General features: G+C 44.8%; 1 protein-coding gene across 2 annotated transcripts; it reads right to left on the bottom strand.

Annotated features, from left to right (window-relative positions):
* Positions 1-2,614: 2,614 nt before the first annotated feature.
* LOC142887569 (dual specificity calcium/calmodulin-dependent 3',5'-cyclic nucleotide phosphodiesterase 1B-like) lies at positions 2,615-18,502 on the bottom strand. Of its 2 annotated transcripts, none has more exons than XM_076025307.1 (14): positions 18,234-18,502; positions 13,513-13,626; positions 12,265-12,447; positions 11,790-11,856; positions 11,553-11,669; positions 11,211-11,351; positions 10,182-10,282; positions 8,598-8,723; positions 7,150-7,251; positions 6,865-6,985; positions 5,030-5,111; positions 4,662-4,779; positions 4,101-4,237; positions 2,615-3,206 (listed from the first exon to the last, which is right to left on the bottom strand). In XM_076025307.1, exons 1-14 carry the CDS (start codon positions 18,308-18,310, stop codon positions 3,106-3,108), a joined length of 1,587 nt encoding a protein of 528 aa, XP_075881422.1. In that variant the 5' UTR covers positions 18,311-18,502; the 3' UTR covers positions 2,615-3,105. The 2 variants fall into 2 exon arrangements, with proteins under 2 accessions (XP_075881422.1, XP_075881423.1); XM_076025308.1 differs by lacking the exon at positions 18,234-18,502 and adding an exon at positions 15,872-16,123.
* Between the last annotated feature and the right edge of the window lie 726 nt (positions 18,503-19,228).

Raw genomic sequence — 19,228 nt, 5'->3', positions numbered from 1 at the left:
AATACGTACTGCATCCACCCGGAGGAAGATAAGGAAGTCAACGCACCTTCATATTTTGTTTCATTTCGCTTTAGACTTCCAGATAAACGCAACCTTTAAAGAGCAAAACTGCACCTTCATCTGTGACACTTGAATGCAAAGCGTTCTGGGAATGTCAACCCCTGTTTGTAAATGTCCCTGCATGGCACCGAGAGTACAGAGGCTCTCTAGATCATCCAGTCCTCCATTGGAATCACTGGACACACAGTGTGACGCGAGGCTGCTCCCTCTTTAACTTTCTTTTTTTGTGACGAGGCCACGCGTCCAAAATTCACCGTCACGCTCACAAAACGTGCTGTCATTTCATCCGCTGTCTGTGTCACTGGAGTGGAATTATGATGTTGTGTTGTGTGACAATCCTCCCGTACGCCTCCCCCGTTATACTTGACATACCTGAGCAAAAAGCAAATCACTTGGCAGCGGAGGGCGGCCCCGTTTCCTGCCCGCTAACGGTGACCGCCAAGTCCACAGAGATCAAAACATTCCTGCGAACGTTTTTGTTTTTATTCCGCAGCGTGCTCGAGGACAACAAAATGTTTGCTCAGTTTTGTTTTGTTTTTTTTTTCCCGAATGGCAACGGTACATGAATTCAATCGGGGGAGTTTTCTTCAAATTGTACTTGAATTGATTGATGATTACGTCTGTAATCTGAAATTATTTGATACAATAAAAGTCTTTAAATTGGTGATTGGCTTTGTTTCATCTGTCTCGCTCGTCCCAGTCTTCTGAGCCGTATCTGTGGGTCACATCCACTCTAATAGCCGCTTTCGGCTATATTTAGAGACGGCCGACGTCCGAGCCATGTGCAGTGTTACCAGGACCCATTAAAATGGCAAAAAGAAGTCAAGTCAGGGCAAAGGCTTGGAAACAGAGCACCGCTGTTCATGAGTTTGTAGGAGGTCGACTTTTGACTATATACTAAAAATAGTCAGACTGTCAATTAATAATGCAACACACTGAGAACCGGCAGGATAAAAACATATTCATTCATTTTTCATACACAGGGCTGGTTTTCACAAATATATATTGTAGCACTGCAGCAATCTAAGCCAGAGACACTGCTAATCGCTGCTGTGTTGAGTTGTCAAAGCATTTTACACCCTTTTCAATTTTCGTCCGGCCGGAGCGTACAACCTGAAATTGTGCAGAAAATTGCGCTCTGTCAAAGGTGCACAATCGCTCATTAGTGCACGTGTGTGACTCGTGTTGTTTACTTGCACATTAGTTGCACAACGCTTCTCTCTCATAACATGGAAAGGGGGGAAAAAAGTGGTTGCACACTTCAAAGGGCTTGAGTGATGAACATTTACTCCGATTCCTTTAAGAAGCTGCCGTTTGAAGCCGAGCCCCCCAGGGCGACCCTGCAGCAGGAGGTCTCGGTGTGCTCTACAGCTCCACCAGCTGGGAGAGCAGAGAGGTGAAAGCCTTAATGAACAAGTCATCAGACAGATGTCCTTTAACGGAATTGCCAGATTCAAGTTGCATTTAATGATTACAAAAAAAGAAGACATTTGTTTACGTCTTTTTCAGTTAATGCTGTTTATAAAAGAGAGGAGAGTATTAGGGCCACAAGAAGAGAAAAAAAATTAAGACAGATTTTCTTTTTTTTTTTTTTGAAGTTTCCAATTCGAGAATAAAGTTGAAATTTTGAGATTAAAGTTGAAATTTCGAGAATAAAGTTGACGTAAAATAGACAACATTTTATGAATTAAATCGAAATTTTGCACTTATTGTCAATGTGAAGTAAGTCAAAATGTCTAGAAAAAAGTCGAGTGACGACTTTTTTCACATAATTTTGACTTTATTGACAAAATGTCAACATAAAACTCGAAATGAAAACTTAAATAAAAACTTCTTCCTGTAATATTTTTTTCTCTTCTTGTGGCCCTAATCCTCGTTAGTGTGTTTCTCACCAATCCTTTCCTGCACTATTGATTTTTTTTTCTTTTTCTTCAGGATCTAGGCCACAGTTCATCAAGAGCTGTTGGGGCCACCTGTGTTTATCACAGCCCCACCTGGCTGTCAGTTGGGACTGACAGTGTCTATATAGTGAGGTTGCACTTCCTCGTGTAGTTGCTTGTTGTGTGTCCTCTGGAGAGTCAACACCATCAGTTTGCTCCCCGGTCTTCTTCTTCGAGTGCAGTTTTATTGTGACTGAGATTTTCTTTTCAATGGTTATGATACATTTTGCCCCCTTTCGTCCTTTGAATTTCTTCTGTTTTACTTTTGGATCGAGGCCCTTAGGTCAAGCACTGAGTGGCAGTGAGGGGACTGCAACCTTCTAGACACCAGGGGGCCATTTTCTTTTTGACCTTCAGTTCATGGTCTTGGCCAGCGTTTGACACTTTCCCAAATCACAAACTTCTGTCCTTCAGCTTTTTGTTTTAGGGGAACGCCACAGTAACATGATAAGTCATTGCTTCAGAGAAGCTAAGAATAATTTAACCCAATGATGGATGATAAATCCACAAACAAATCCAACAAGATGGAACTTAAATTAAGTCATAAATTCATTTGAAACTCAGTTGAGATGTGCATCAGTTATACTTTGGTACAAAGTGGACTCGGACGTAAATGCAAATTTGGAGTAAGTTAATATTGGACTGACGTCACTGGCCAGCTTCAGGTCAAAGGAGGACACAGCACATCAATAAAAACACTCTGAAACTAATCGCTGCAGAATAACACACATTTACAGCTTTTATTGCAACTTGGTTAAGTGATGACTGTGCACAGGTCAAACTATTTAATGTGAGGTGTCAAATTAAATTAAAAGCATGCGCTAAATGGTATAACATGACCAGCATGTATAATTTTCATTTAAATAATCAGAACATACTACAATTATAAGACATAAGGACTGTTTTTTTTTTTGTTTTGTTTGTTTTTAGTGAGTGCTTTCTCTCACTCCGTGATGATGACGATGATGATGATGATGATGAAGCTGTGAAGCTCAAACCTCCCCTGTTGGCCTCCATGTTAGTTGTAGAGAAGGAAATCACGGTTCAGTTCCAGAATTCACAACAGTGTCAATCCTCCCCGCGCATTCTACGACAAAGTGTAAACCTATTGCTGTTTTCTATCTTTGCTGAGGTCCTGCAGGGGTTTGCCTGACGCCTCTTCTCTTCTGGATTGGTGCGCCGTGGTCACGGTGCACTCTGCAAACCCTGGGGCGGACGAAGGAGATTGGAAGAGGCGCTGGAAAACTTTTGTTAAGCCGAAAGGGAAACAAAGTTCTCCGTCTGCTAATCCCCTCGTGTGATCAATACCAAAAACAAACAGTGATTGCAAATGGAATCAGGGAGAGTGAGAACATTTAAGGAGCTCGGGGAGTTGTTGCCGCCAAGAAGATAAAAAAAAACACGTCTGCGTTGTGTTACTGAGGCTGTCAAAGGCTTTTTAAAGGAACAGTTCAACATTTGGCCAAATGCGCTAATTGCCATAATTGCTGCAGTCGTGCGATTTGATGAATGTGGGTGTAGGTCAACTCCTCAAATACACAATCCAACAACTACAAAATGAAAAAGTTGCAAATTCACCATGCTGTGAAATAATAATAGTAATTATGAAACATTATGAGACAGAGTTGTTTTCATGACAAATGCAGAGGAAGAAGTGCATTCCAGGCATACCTGATGGGTGGCGTGATTTCAAAAGTGCACGTTCAGTGCAGCCACTCCTGTCATCAAAACAATATTTTTGTTGAGACAGACTGTGTGGTTGAATGGCGATGATCATTGCTTAATGAATGAGACCGGGACCTGAATTATTTGAGCCAAAAACCAAGTCAGTAGCTATGCAGCACTTTCTGCTGTGGCACTGTGTCACTCGTTGTTACATGTGCTTGCACGTTATTAATTCATAGTGTGGTGAATGTGTAGGTCTCAACTTGTCCATTAGAGCATTTTGGAGCTGTTGGATTGCGTATTTGGTGAGTTTTGATTGAGGTTTGGAAGATTGGTAGGAAAGTGTCACTGTTTTGTTTGTTTCCTCAGTTACTGCTTCTTGATGGCAACCCGGTCCTACAGGTGAATAACAGGTGACTGGATCTCCCAACATACCATTGGAGCCGCTCTCCTTCCATTTGAACTTGTTGTCCTCGGTGTGCCGTGTCCACGTGGAGCGAAAGCTCACCAGCTCGGCTGTGATGTGGGCGAGACTCCACTGCAGACCCCTTGAACTCTCCTTCCACACATTGCTGTTGGCAAACAACAGGCACCGTCAGGGCGGCAACATCTGCTCCGTCTCTCAGCGTCTTTCTTTCGCCCTTTTCATTAGTGTCCCTCTCACAAAAACCCATCTCAAGTCTAATAAAGAGAGGAAAAACAACAAGGCAGAATCAGGCGTCGAGTTCGACTGGCACAGGACTCCTCTGCACAAAGGTAATAAAATTTGGTAATACTCAAATGTAAGTCGAAGCAACAAAACCAAAGCAATATCTCATGAATAACTGAATGTTTAGAGTCACAGCCAAGTCTTTTTTTTTTTCCTCATGGGAGAAACAGAAATGCAGATGAGTTTCCTTTTGGACTTTCCACCTCGCTGCCGGCATCCTGGAAATAACATCCATTCAACAAAAGCTTCTTTTTTATGGCATTGGATAAAAGCGTTGGTTGTGCCACCTGTGTCGGTTGCAGGGGTCTGGGGGACCAGGATTTTCCTCCACCAAAGGAATCACTATCTTCTCAGCCATGTCTGTCAGCAGGGAGAACGTGGGGTACACGATGAAGTCGATGAAGCCTGTGGGAGCAAATTCAGCAGACGTACAATTGTGGATTTATTTACCTCAGTTAAATATTGACAAATGGAAGATATGAGTTGAGAAAGACTGATGGGTCTGCTGCTTTGCCATTTCTTAAAGATAAACAAACATATAGCAGAAACAGAACAGCAAGATGTGTCTCTTTCAGAACAACAGGACTGAATACAAGAATAAAGGTTTGGTGGTTGTTGTTTTTTTTTTTTTTTTAATGATTTTTGAGAGACGTACCAATCTGGGACTCGGCTACCGGGGTGCTTTTTCGATCACACAGAGGAGAGAAGGGCAGGCCGAGTTCCAACTCTCTATCACCCTCGCAAAGATAGAGAAAGAGAAGGGAAGAGAAGATATATTAAAGGGCATCCCACTCGGCTCTGAAAATAACTTTTTAAAGGTTATTTGATTCCACCGCCTAGGACTCCCGCGGTGTTCAAACACAGCCGTACTAGCGGCTTTCTGAAAGAGCCTTTGGAGGGAGGCTTCACTCACGTCTTATTTTGAAAGGCTCCAACACCTCCTCCATTCTCAGCGGTTATTTTGTTCTTCAAGAGGTCCAAGCAGTGAAAATAGAAAACGGTGCACCGCAACATGTCTCTGGACTTAATGGAAATCCAGTCGCGCTGAAGCCACGTGGGAGAAGCAAACTCGCTGCTAAGGCTGAGGAGACATTTGCTGAAGGAACACTTGACGCAGTCCATATGGCACCTTAAACTTAGAACTATTAATTATGATTACAGCTGATTAAATGACCGAATCTCTCTATGTGCTCTGTACGTCCTCAGAAATCCAGCCAACAATAAATAACGAAACCCCTAATGTCATTTTAAACAACTGACAATATGTTGTTGCGTCGCTATCTTTACATCTCATCCCAACAGGAAGGAAAACTGCTTGAAATGGAACCGATAATTCAAGCAAGTAGCTGTTTCCACTTATCTGTGTTGGCTTTGCGACAACACTATTTTATTATACAAAAAATACGACAAATATTTGTGAATCATGAGTGTTTGCGACCCAGCATGCCAGGTGGAAAGTTTGTCAAATCTATTCACACATCTGTCCATCTGGGCAGAATGGACATTAAAAAAAAACATATTTTCTAAATGTTCCCCATCCAGAAAATAAAAATAAAACATGAGTCTGCAAGGTGTTAGATGAACCTTCTCTTGCTCGAATTCAGTGATAACCAAACAGCGGCATTAGCTGAATGCCACCACATGCAGTATATATCGTATAAATGAACCCTCCTGACAATCTGAACAAGCAAATTTTATTTTATGCGTGTTTTTCATCCTCATCCTCATAGATCCCCATTCTCTACTTCTACGGCAGCGTCTAATCTTCCTGGGGTCCACGTCAACACATACCAGAGCAAAAGTACGAGAAGAAGTGACAAAATTTAAAACAACCTTCCACACAGTTGTAATGCAAAACCACTCTCTAAATACCCCTGATTTACAATGTCAAAACGCCCTTTCCAATGTAAGCTTAACGATATCATCCGCAGCCAAAGTTTTACAACCTTTCCCAACTCGCCTTGCTTCTCTGCCTCCTTCCAGATAACTTTCACCCGATAGTGTCTCAGGTTGCGACTGTGACAGCCACAAAGTGAGCGTTGTCCTCAACTTTTCAAAAACGGCTCCGTCTCTCCGACTGCCGCCGCTCCGCGCCAGAGGTGTGTATTTATGTCGCTCCCACTTAAGTTCCGGCGTGATGGATCTCTGCGAGGGGCTGTCACGCCTCCTGCGAGGCTGTGATGACTCATCCGTGAACGTCAATCTCCCATTAGGCTTCGTAACCTCTTGATTTATTGGCCTGGCATGACTGATAGCGTGCCGGAATGTTGAAGTGGGAGAGACGGGAGGGAGAATGCATGGAAAATGCTGCGAGTACAGGAAGGGAAGGCTTCTTTATGTTACATCTCGCTTAAATCTCATGTCATAACAGTGACTCACATCCGAATTATTTTCTACCTACGCCTCACTGACCTGGTATAAACAGCTCTACTGATGACTGAGCTTGGAGGACGAGACAAGCGCCAATGTCACATCTTTTAGAGTTCCTACCTGCTGGAAAAACTCCTCCATCAGGGCTTTGGTCCAGCGAGAGTGTAGCGCCCAGGGCTTTGACGGATGGCTAATGTCAGCCGTGTGGAGTAGCAGAGACAGCGCTTTGGGCTTGTCGATCCTGTGGAAGGAAGCGTCGTACACACTTTTCTTTACAGGCTCCGAATCTGAGCATGACAGCCGGGCGTCCTTTTTTTTTTTCTCCCAGCGTTTGGACTATTTCAATCAGCGCTTATTTGCTGGCGTTTGGGGGATCCGCCGCAGCGGGCAGCCCGTCGGCTTTACCGTTCCTGCTGCTGCAGGCAGGCCTTCATGTCTTTGACTTGGAGAAGGTGGGAGGACATGTCCGTGGACAGGACCATCTCAATCACCAGCGAGCGCAGCTCCCTGGAAGCAAGCGCACACACGCACTTTAACAGTTGACCTTGGATTATGCACATGGTTGCATTAGGGGAGCTGAGATACAGGGCGGAGCGGGGATGGGAGGGGGGGTTATCAGGGTTCTACCCTTTTCAGATTTTGCTGATGGGATTTGCTTGTTCCCATGGTAACGCTGGCTCCCGTGGAAGCCAGTTCCAGTTTTGCTGTTGTTCGTCACTGAAGCTCTCTGCAGTCACTTAACATATCTGCCCTACATAAAACCTTCACACATGTTGATGTTGCATGGTATAGATTGTGGTGGGGAGCAGGAAACGCCAACTAACTAACAGAGCATAACTGAGGGGATAATTCACCCACGAAGAGAGTTGATCTATTTGCAAGTTATTTCCATTGGATGTTGACAGTAAAGACACTCCAACAGAAGAAAAACACAACGTGTCTCCGTAACACTTGTGTATTCTCATCCAAGTTGCTGGAAAATGTGACCCATCCAATTTGATTTGAAACAGCCACTGTGTTTTCAGTCGTACCCTCCACTGTGTGAATAAGGTGCAAAAGATCAGCGAGAGAAGTGATTTCTTTTTTTTTCTTTCTTTTTTTTTAACAAGCACTACACCACATAGGAAATAATAAAATGTTGGAGGGTTTCAACATGGAGGACTCACTCTGACGGCCACCGAAGTCTTCTGAGTAGTGTTGTCACGATGCTGGATTTCCAACTTCCATTTGATATTTGGTGAAAGTATTGATTTTCGATACTAGCATCCGCGGAGGTTTCTGCAAATTGCACTGAAGTCCCGCAGAAGTCTCTTTGCGACACTCCTGGTAGTGGAGGGAACGCTCAGAGCGTTTGTGTGTGTTTTGGCGGTGCCACATGTCGCCTCAATGTAGTACCGATATATCGATACGGCGGAGAAGTCACGTCGTGTTGTTTCTAATTTTCAGTATCGAAAAAAATCGATATATTGCGGCACATTTCTGACAACACTACTTCTGGCAGCATATGAACAGTTAGGAGACGTGTTGTGTCTCCTTTAGATACCCTCAGCATCCATTGGCTGGCATTCTTTTTGACCGTTGAGCCTCAGTCAGGTTAATTGGCTGGGAAACTGAACCACAGCCTCCACTGACAGCGGCAAGTGGCAAATTGGGGAAATTTAAATATCTCCCTTTGGCAGTGAAAATGTCGAAATAGCCCGACTGCTTAATAAGCAGCGTTATTAAGCTACACTACTGAAATGTTGCTTGATAGCATCTATCTCCTATTCTGGCAACCCAGAGTTCAATTGACTCTTCCTTGTCTGAGCGATCTCCGCCTTAAACGACAGCTTTTGACAGTGCCAAGATCTTACATCAACTCCTCCCTCGTCAGATTCACAAAGATGTTCATCTGGTCATTCTGCAGCAGACGAAAGGCGGCGCTCAGGTGGTGGCTCTCCTGCACCGAGCGGTCATTGTAGATCAAAGCGAACTCGGACCTGGCGAACAGACACAGCGAGAACGAGCACGGTGAGCAAACGAGTTTGAGAGGAGGAGCAGGAGGAGGAGGAGGAGGAGGGGGGGGGGGGAGAGATGAGTGTCCGCAGGGGGTCATTTCAGGTCTGTGGCTGGCGGTTTGTCATGATGAATATTAAACTGCTGGAGAGGGAGTGCGATGGGATGAAATAATAATAATAATAGTGATGAAGCGGCACCCTGTGGGTATTAATGTCTCAATATAACATGTTAATTAGCTAATTTCCCAATCAGCCATTTGGAGTCCGCTCATTTGAGTGATCAACTTTATGAGGCAGTAAATACAGTTTTCTCTTTTATGTGATTATTTTGGACTTTCCGCAGAGACTTCACAGTCAAACCAAACGCCGAAGGCATTTGATAGCAAAACATCCAATTTGTTGTTTTCCAGCGAAGGACCTCCACAGGCTTAGCAAATGGCACATGTGTATGTATTTGTTCATTTGTTTTCCCGCCACTAGATGCTACTAAATCTTTCGCTCAGGGCCTTTTAATGTGGACTTTTATAACCTGTATGTGTACCTATATCATGCAGTCACACATAAAAAAACGTTCAGTTGAACAGCTGAGGCTGGTAATTAATTGGCACATAATGATTTTTTTTAATTTTTTTTTTTTTAGGGTTTTTCCCTTTTCTTTACTTTTTGTTTTGAAATGTTCCACCCAAATTCACCATTCTTTCATCCAGTAATTACCAAGGAATGTTCCACTGAATTCACATTCACATGGGAAGAGGTTTGTTTTTGTGAATTCATTCTTGTCTATTTTGTTAGTTTGTTTTTTTGTTTGTTTTTTTGAGTTAGCGTTGTGTGTCTTGTCTTTGCGTGTCTCAGTGAGGAGACAGTGGGAGCAGCGTCTCCTCCGCCAGAAGGCCGTGCATGTCATCATATTTTGATAAAATGCTGAGTGTGAGAAGACGCTCCGCAGTAGCTGCAGTTCAAGAGGTTACGTGGAGCAAATGTTTTTCTGCCTTTCGCAGGCTTTTTCAGTTTTCCAGTCTGCCTCTTTCACAAGGTGCTAAAACGGTGAAGTCAGAGCAGCTGCTGTCTCCAGCCTCTTGGAAGAAGGTTTCACACTTCATGGAAATCTTTTTTTCATAGGTAAAGTTTATAAGGTTGATTGGGGTTTTTCTGTTGCCTGTTTTGGACAGTTTATATTCCCTGGATGGAGCTGCGGAGGATGATGTGTGCCCAGGGACTGCGTTCTTCTGCCCTCCTATGTGGAAAATCAGCATCTAAAAATACTGTGTTCCTTCCATCCGTGTGTGTTTGCTTTAGAGCTAAGTCTGACCCGCTCGCTGTTTCTCAAACTGCTCGGAGAGCAACACTGGCCCTTCTATTTGCGGACTCCTCTTCGGCAATTTTGCAGTTTCTCAACAGCGCGTACATAAGTACAGTCCAAATGGACAATAGGTTCCTTACTTTGTGTGAATGTGGAAGTTGTTTGTGGTTCCCGTGTGTTCGTAGTCGTGGATGGCTGCGGCAAATAGTGACGCCATCACCTCAAGCTCCGTCAGCCAGTGCTTGGCAGACACAAGAGACAAAAGAGATTAATGTCAGCTGTGAACATGCAGCAGGATGCAGACAATGTCGTTTTGGGCAGGTACGTAGCTTGAATATCCCTATCAAGCTGAGGAAATATACCAACTGTTTGTTTTTTCCAACTCACGTTGTACTAATTACATGAACGCAACAGTAAAGTTTCCCTATTTACCACCAGGGCGTCTTGGTCTGCTCGAATAAATTATTCTTAAATTCTGTTGTTTGTTTGTCCCACATGTACATCTGATAAATAGCCGTTAGAAAGTGTAAAAAGACATAGGCAGAACTTAGAAGATGATTGGCTGAATTCAAGCAGACTAATCAGATTTGTTGCCTTTGCCTAAGCCACTTAGAGCCTTCCTGCTGGCGACAGAAACACAGCGAGCTAGCCACTCTGCTGTTATGCTTTGACTAAGCTAGTGGTGAGCAAGCAAATAGCTTAGTTAAGCTAATGGCGAGCTAGCCACCTTGTTATAATGTTTTGACTGAACTCCCTCTACGATGCTAACCACTTCTGATGACGCAACTAAAAGGGAGATGATGGACTCCAGTGTCATTTTTAAGAATGTCACAATGGTTGAGAACGACAGAGAGTTAAAATCTATGAGATCCAGCTGCTGTGCAAAGGTAACAGTGAACAGCCGCAAACCCCCACCCACCTGTTGTTAGTCAAATTTAAACCGGTAATTCAAATGACACCATTATTCATCCTGCTAAGGCAAACAATTTCCTCAGAAACATCAGCTTTTTTTTTTTGTTTTCTTTTTCTTACTGCAGTTGTGCAGAGCACATGAGAAGCCTGGCATTCTGTTGTTGCCGTTGTTGTTTTAATAGACAATGACACGTAAGAACACACGGCAATGCTAAAGCTGTGCATTTCATCTAATCGCAAGTTACGGTGTGATTTACCACAAGCCCGGAGCGCAGCAGCAGGCAGTGCAACGTCTGGGTCACATCAGCAGCGTGGACGTGGCTGTGGTAAGGATTGCTGTGTTTGCGGTATCCTCTCTCCAGCGCAGACAGGAACTCAGTCAGGCATGAGATGGGGATCTGCACAAAGCAGCGCACAATCGAGTTGTGTTTCGCCATCCAGGGACATAAAAGAAAGCCAAAACAGGTCTTATCAGCGGTTGCATGTGCGTTTCTTGTAAAAGCGGAAAAATCATTGCACTACTTAGCTTTTTATTTATTTATTTTTGGGGTTTTTTAACAGAATATTACTCAAGTGCGACGAGATCCAAAGATAAAGACCTTGAAGCGGCTGTTGAGTCCGTATCTGGTGATCAGTTCAAAGACCAGAGTTTGCAGTGCGTGGTCGCAGCTGGCCGAGTTCAGAGCGAACACGTCAAAGCTCCAGCGGTCGACATCCTGAGAGGGAGACCAAAGTAGACGACGTTACGATTTCCTCCCCGCCCCGTGTGATGTCCGACTTTTTTTGTCCAAACACGCGCTGAGCGGCGGCGAGACGGACGGCCGCGTGAGTCTTACCCTCAGGCAGTTTACAACTGCTGCAGGTTGGTCTGGCAGGGCTGCCGTGTAGGCCCTCTTGAACATCCTGGAATAATGCAATGTTTATGTTGAGTTCAGTTAGAGTTCAGATGATGACACTGTGCAGCGAACTCGTCTCACGGGCTGTTTACAGAGAGGCCGCGCAGTCCCCCCGTCGCCTTTGGAAGGATGTTTTAGAGAGAAAAGAAGGCTAATGTTTCACCCAGCGGCGCGGCCGTCGGCGTTTTCTGACTCCGCGACGGCAACGACAATGTACGAGGCCGATAGGAGTTATAGCGCTGGAGTGGAAATCATTCATGCACAATGGGAATCTCATGATAAGACAGTATTTTATTGTCTAACGTCATTTATAATCTTGTAAATAGGGTGTATAGCATACAGGGTGGGAGGGGGGGGCGCGGCTCTGCTTCTGGAACCCTGATGGACGGAGGCCCCGTCGGGCAACGCCACGCACCTCTCCACGAAGATCCCAGCCTGCACTGCGTGCACTATGCTGCGGAACTTTGGCTTCTCGTCGGAGCGTCGCGCAGGTCGCCGAACCCTCTGGGTGAAGGTGGACGCCAACCAATCGGTGACCTCCGAAGGCACGCCGTCCGACTGCAGCTGCTGGAGGTCATCCTCAGACTCCAGGCACTGCCTGGGAGTGGGGGAAAAAAAAAAATGGGATGACTCCATTCCACGTGGGAAAGGATTTCTCCCAGTGGCACGAGGAGCACACGGATTCACGTTCCATGTATTTGCTGACGATGTGTCGCCTCAGTTGATAGAGCGGTGTAAGAAAACTTAATCTAGTAGATCTCAGGACTAACTTTATTTGAGTGTGGATGAAAATAAATAAATATATGAACACATTATATAACGTTTAAATAATTAACAGTAAACCCCCACCCAACCCCCCCCCCCCCTCCCCACCCAACCCCCGTCATAAACAGGCCATGAACTGCAGTATTGTGGGTGAAAGCCCTGGATACAACCCATTTATCCTCAACAGAGGGGCCAATCAGTGAAGTTTGTGTTTCTTTAAAACACACGCCTTGCTAAAAGAAGAGCAGCTCCTCCGTGGCTGATAAGTGTTTGAAAACCCAGGGCGTGAAAAAAAAAGGCTAAAGATAAAACAGAATGAGGCAAACAGATAATGTCTCGTCTCCATCAGACGCTTATCATCTCATACTGTGATGATGTAGTCATGTTTCTTTGTACCACAGTTACGTATTTATTCCGAGGGAAAAAACGCAACAGCTAGCTAACTAACTAACTACATCCAAGTACAACTAGACAGCAAGGCAACAAACTTTTTGTTCTTTTTGCTACACTGATTACAGTGGTTTATTTATGAATTTTTCACTTTTTCACTTTTATTTCTTCTTCAATAAGTCCATTTGCTAATTTGTTGAGGTGTGTTTTCTTTTTCTGAGCGCTGCAGGCACTCGACGGCCTGCTGTAGTGGGAGCTGTTAATTGACGGTGGGTGTGAATGTCAGTGTGAAAGGTGTGATTGTGAATGCTCTGTATGTGCCGCCCTGTGACCAGTGAACTGTGCGTGAACTGGGATGGTCTTCAGCCCTCTGCCCTCCACCGATTTTTTTCCCCTTTTTTTTTTTTCTAAAGTGGGCATTCATGCAAGAATGAAGGATTTATGCCTCTTGGAGGCCATGTTTCAGACAGAAGCGAGGATTTTAAGGTTTGTAGGTCACGGGTTCTACCTGCTTCCGTCAAGATAAACGGCCTCCAGTAACGATGTTGTGAAATCCAGATTCTTTTTGATTTCTTCGAAGTCCACGTCTTTTTCCTCCAGCTGGTTCAGCATGCCCCTCAGCCTGGCAGGAAACACAGTTTATTTGTTTGTTTAAGGCGAGTTTAAGTTAGCTAACACCTGCTAGTACCTTAAACTTAAATTTGTTAAAGTCAGGGACAACAGTGTAAGATCCATTTAAATAAAGCTATGTTTGGCCTTGACAAGAGCAGGACTGCATATTCTTGTGTGTGATGTGCAGCCCTGGAGGTTGACAGTGCTTGGAACTGCCTTGATAGAGAGAGATAAAGCCTCAAAGGTGCTTTAAGAACAGGTTTGCGGAACTTGAATTAAAGAGGGAGAGTTTCAGCGGAAGAGATTTCAATGCCAAGCTTTCCAAAGTCGCCGGTAGCAAAAGGGCATCATTACTGCCTGATTTTTCCATGGAAGGAAAAACCTCCATGGCAAGATGTCTTATGTAAGCTGCATTTTGTCCAGGGGGGGGGGGGGGGGGGCGTCATAAAAAACAAACAAGCAAAAAAAACAAAAAAAAAAAAAAGATTTCGAGTTTTCAAGTCAACCACAATGAGGAAGTTGCAAAAACCGTCTGCCGCTCCCGTCTCTCTCCACAGCTGAACACGGCTGTTCCGTGTTAATCCAGGCTCGTCTCAATAATAAATCCACAGGCAGTCACAATAAAGCTCTGATAAACAGCCGCAAACACAAACAGCAGGGCTCGGCGTTGCCAGCGGTTGCATTCGTTGAATTCACCTTTAACGTCGTGGCTGAAGGGTTGTAATTCTCTATAGCAGTGTTTTGTTTTTTAGAGTGGGGGTCGTGAGAAGATAAGAAAAAGAGCGCAAATAAATGAATAATGGAATAAAAATTATATTTTAATCATTATTATTAACTATAATTTATCACAGTATATAATATGAGTGTCGGCCAGTCAGAAACGTTGTTCGTGGCGCGACTTGCCGGTTTGCATCATTTATCAAGTTAATTTGCTGGACAGGTTTGTGACAGAGACACAGAGGAAACAGACAAACAGACAGACAGCCCAGCTGTGGAAGACACTGCTGCAAAAAAAACCTAATTATTGGCCAACTAAGGCAAGAAAATATGAGGCAGCAAACTGAAAAATGGCCTTGATAATCACTTACTTAGTTGGTCGTATTCTTATTCGAAACAAATGTAACAATTATTGAATAGAAAGAAGAAAAAAAATGTTAACACATATTTTGTAACATTGTCTGTTGGTGAGGGTGAGGGTGATGGTGAGGGTTAGGGAGGTTCCCCGCCAGATGCTAATGCTGTTTGGGGAGGTCACACAGCATGGATATAAGATCTCTTTCTCTTTCCTTGATTTCATTTTCTCTAAAAATCTGCGTCGGGTGATTTATTAGATGCAAGATTACTGCCGCTGGGCCTCCTCGGACTCCTCGTAAACAAGCAGCGTCCACGCCGCCGCCCGGCACTACCAGCAGCTCCTGGGGGGCAATCGCGGCGTTTCAAGTGATAATCACTCTGGCGCAGACTTTCTAAAGCTGCCCAGTCACAAAAATAGCTCCCCATCTGAGTGCCGCGGCTCGCATTTAATGTCAGGCAATCTTTGACGATAAGGCCGTCTGTAATACCACCACGGGAACCGCTAGCCGGGGGGGTGTGCGTGGGGGTGTGTGTGTCGGGGGAGGGCGGGGGTGTCAGTCTACAGGAAGTCACTCATTAGGAGCTGCTGCGAAACTTGTTCACTTGTCTCCGGCTCTGTGGTTTCCTGACGCCGCGATGCCGTCGATTAACTGTCAGCATGTAAAAAATAAATAAATAAATAAATAAAGTAATAAATAAATAAATCAGAAGGTCGTCTGACAAGCAGGTCAGCGTCCCGTCTGATGATGTTTCACCTCTGGCACCGGCCTCCGAGCTGAGACTGGTAAACAGCGACGCACAAACACATTAACCAAAACAAGACTGCAAAACAGCGACTCTGCACTTCGTCTTCCTCCCACAACTGAAGCGCAGCGAGATCTCGCCGCCACTTCAACACTGTTTGCTGCTCCTGGCTGCTCGGCGCACTCATGACTAACGCGCGTGTAAATCAAACAGGCAGAGGAAGAGCTGCTTCAACCTGAACAGGTCTCTCTATGCCGAACACATATTTCCATTTGCGGCAAAACTTGAAAACAACGCCACGTTAATGTTAAGGCAGCCTCGTCTCTCTCTACTGCAGCAGCAGCAGCAGCAGCCTGCTCTGTCAACTGACGTCACAAAAGTCTACAGGTAGCAACAGACTGTAACATAAAGGTGGTAAATCCGAAGCCCTGTCTTACCTAGTGATGGGGATCTGCAGCCTTTTCTTACGAATTTGCACCAGTTCAGCCATTCCACACTCTAGCTGTGCACCAAATGACCCCAGATTTGATTTCAAACAACTGCGAGATGTAAATTAAAAAAAAAAAAGACCAAAACCTAAGAACAAAAAAAAAAGGAGAACCGCTGCAGACACAGAATGAGAAAAGTTCTCCAAAAGCAAAAGGCAAAAACTTTGTGCCCTGAGACGGACTTCTGTTTCAAGAGCTCTCCCACCCACTTCTGGGGGGACCTACTCTACTTCCCTCTGATTGGTTAGGCAGTCCCAAAGTGTGTCAGTGAGTGTGTGTGTGTGTGTGTGTGTGTATGTGTGTGCGTGCGCGCGTGGGTGTCCGTTGCGAGAAGTGTGAGTGAGCTGACCTTACTCGCTGATGAAGTGTTGACTGCGAGGCTTTCAAGCCGTGTGTACTCAAATCCCAAATGAGAATTTTCCACCGCAGCCACAAATTAGGGAGCCGCACAGAGGGTCTTTGAGTGAAACCCACCAGAAGTCACCAAAACCAAAACACACAAACAGCCACCCACAACAGCTCGGCAGCAAGGGCCGGTTTGCCGGGCGGGGGGGTGGGGGGGGGGACTCGAAAGAAGGCGTGGCTTTCACCGTCTCAGAGGGCGCCTCCTGTCACTCGGCTCCACTCACGTTTTTGATCGTGACAAATGATTGCTGAAATAATTGCACAATGCTAAACCTGGTAAACGGTTTACATTTCGCTTTTTTAAGCGAAATGTCACCTGTGTCGGTCTCAAACTGAGGCTTTTGTGAAACATGGAGTCTGGAGGCTGAAAGAGGCTTTAGAAAAGCAGCTATCAAAACTCTTTTATTGGGCCAAGGCACAAAATCGATTGAGTCCTTATTATTATTATTATGAGAGCTCCAGCTTGCCTGGGAAAACCCCTGGCCTGCAGTCCGACCCCCTCCCCACTTGTCGGGTCAGACTGACTCTCAGGCTCCCATGCTCTTTGACATGCCATGGCATACTGCGAGAAAAATACATAAATATATAAATATATAATGACAAGATGCCAACTCATGACACGAAAACCTTCTGCTTGGACTTAAAAGTAAAATTAAAAACACTGAAACGCGACGTCGAGCCTCAAGCATAATTCTAATAATCAGGGCCACCTCCTCACTCTCCACTTGCACATTTCTCAGCCGTCTAGTCAGCTTCCTTCCTCTCAGTCTGTCTTTGATGAGTCTTTGGCCACTTATTGGGGATTCTCACAGCAAACTTATTATCTCTTGTTTTTCTGGTCCCCGTGAGATGATCCTCAGACCTAATTAGCCATCTGGCTTTGATTCCTGCGTGGCTTCATTTAGGTTCTCTACAATACACATATTTTTATTTTTTTTTTTTTGCTGTCTGTGGAAATTCTCCACGTAAATTCTTCCGATGTTTTGTTTTTCTTCAAACGCCACCGTCGGACAAGTTGTTCTCAGGTTAAAAGAAAGGGAACTAAAAAAAACAATTTTCTTTATTCTTTTAGAGGAACCTCTGAGGAACGTGAGGCTCGCCAAAAATATTTGTGCAGACGTTCCTGGTCACCTGGGGATATGTTGAGAGTTTATGCAAAAATCTTCCGAACCCTATCTGCTCCTTTTTCCCTTAACTATTATTAGCTCAAGGACTTTATCTAATTATTTAGTGCTTTCAGTGTTTCTTCCAGAATAACATGGGGTAAGAACGCCAGCGGGTTATTTTTCTCCCTTTATTTCTCCGAAGAATACATTTGGTTCCTTTCAAATATTCATGTCGTCATCACACAGCATGAGAGCGGTGCTCCTTTCGCATGATATTGCTTTTGTTCAGCTGTAGGGCAAACAAAACCTGCCACGTGTTGACACAAAACGACGCAAATCCCGCGACTGCACCGGTCAGACTGCTGCATGACTGCAAAACTGACCATTGAATTTGGTCCTAAAGCGAGAAAAAAAAAAAAAAAGTAGCACCGCCTACTGGTTAAACTGAGCGGTCTTCTTATCCAATGACAAGGCTTGGTCTGAACAATAATGCCTTTTCTGTTTGCTAGCTCCTCCCCTTGATCGAAGAAGCAGCGAAAACAGCAAAATCTGCTTTTTTTCAGTTCTTTTACCTTCCCCTTCTTCCTTTATTATTATTTATTGTTATTTGCAATCATCTGACCCTTGTGAAGTTTCAATGCCCGCCTAATAACCTGACAGCGTTGTTCAACAACATAGCAACAAATCCGCCACCATAATACAAATGCAAGTTTGGTGGGTAACTTTTTGCAATAAATTCCTCGACGCTAAAAAAAAAAAAAAAAAAAAAAAAACAAAACGGCGCAACCAGCTGCTCTTACCGTTGAAGTGTGCTCCTCCATGTCACCAGACTGAGGTGTCTGTTTGCTGCTCTGCGTACCCTGCGAGTCGGTGTCATGACCCCCGGATAGGACTGAGGACTTTGGGACGCACACGGCCGACAGAGAGAGAGGGAGAGAGAGAGAGAGAGAACTCTCGCCGCTCACAGTAAATCCGACATGTGTGACCGTCGTCCGTCTGCCTGCGTGCCCAAGACGCCCGCTGCGTTAGCCTGAGCCATGCCGCTCTGTGTTTACACTGTTGTATGGCTGCTTTCTATTTTATTTCCGAGGCGTAAGCCATAGAGGTGTCTGCGCGCGTGTGTCTGCGTGTGTGTGTGTGTGTGTGTGTGTGCGTCGGCAGGAGAGCAGCTCTGTTTCACAAGTCACCGTCAGCAGAGAGCGTCTGCACCAGGACCAGACTTTCCACCATTATCTGGGGACAGTTTACACTGTGGAGGCAATAGTTCCCATTAGCAAAATCCTGCAATCAAGGGCTGCAAATGACTATTTGAACACCTTTGTTTTCGGCCGCTCATATTTTATCCGGCGAGTTATTTTGCACATGCATACCTGACAGACTGACGGACAAGTTGCCCTTTATAGACGGCTGCTCAGCGGCATCTGTCCGTGACTTTGGCATTCGTGCAACACCTCTGATTTATTAATGCGAGCTGTTTTTAGGATTAGCCATTTGTTTATGCACACGCCGCTGCTCATTTGTGTGCACACACTATTGTTCTCTGTAAAGGGAATTGAACCTTTTGCTCTCTTGTGAGTAGGATGGGCCTCTTCACACATTTGCACCACACACACACACACACAGTTACATACACCCATATCTCCAGTGTAGCAACCGACCAAAGATAGCTGCAGAACGGGGCGAGAGAGGTAGAGACAATAGAGGGGAAAGAGAGGGAATGAATAGGCAGAGAGCACTTCTGGCTCGAAAACAACACCGTGTCATTTACATTGTACATGAAACAAAAAGGAGGAAG

Source organism: Nelusetta ayraudi, unplaced genomic scaffold (genome assembly GCF_046127955.1).
Source record: "Nelusetta ayraudi isolate G7.1 ecotype Tasmania unplaced genomic scaffold, CSIRO-AGI_Nayr_v1 ptg000017l, whole genome shotgun sequence".
Taxonomy (NCBI): Eukaryota; Metazoa; Chordata; class Actinopteri; order Tetraodontiformes; family Monacanthidae; genus Nelusetta; species Nelusetta ayraudi.
The sequence above is the reverse complement of the archived record's forward strand: the minus strand, read 5'-3'. Positions and strand labels throughout refer to the sequence as shown.

Coding starts and splice junctions, on each gene's coding strand:
- LOC142887569 (XM_076025307.1), bottom strand. CDS start 18,310: ATGACACCGACTCGCAGGGTACGCAGAGCAGCAAACAGACACCTCAGT. Junction 11,857..12,264: donor GCTGGGATCTTCGTGGAGAG/GTGCGTGGCGTT, acceptor GCATTATTCCAG/GATGTTCAAGAGGGCCTACA. Junction 8,724..10,181: donor AACTTCCACATTCACACAAA/GTAAGGAACCTA, acceptor TCTGTTCGCCAG/GTCCGAGTTCGCTTTGATCT.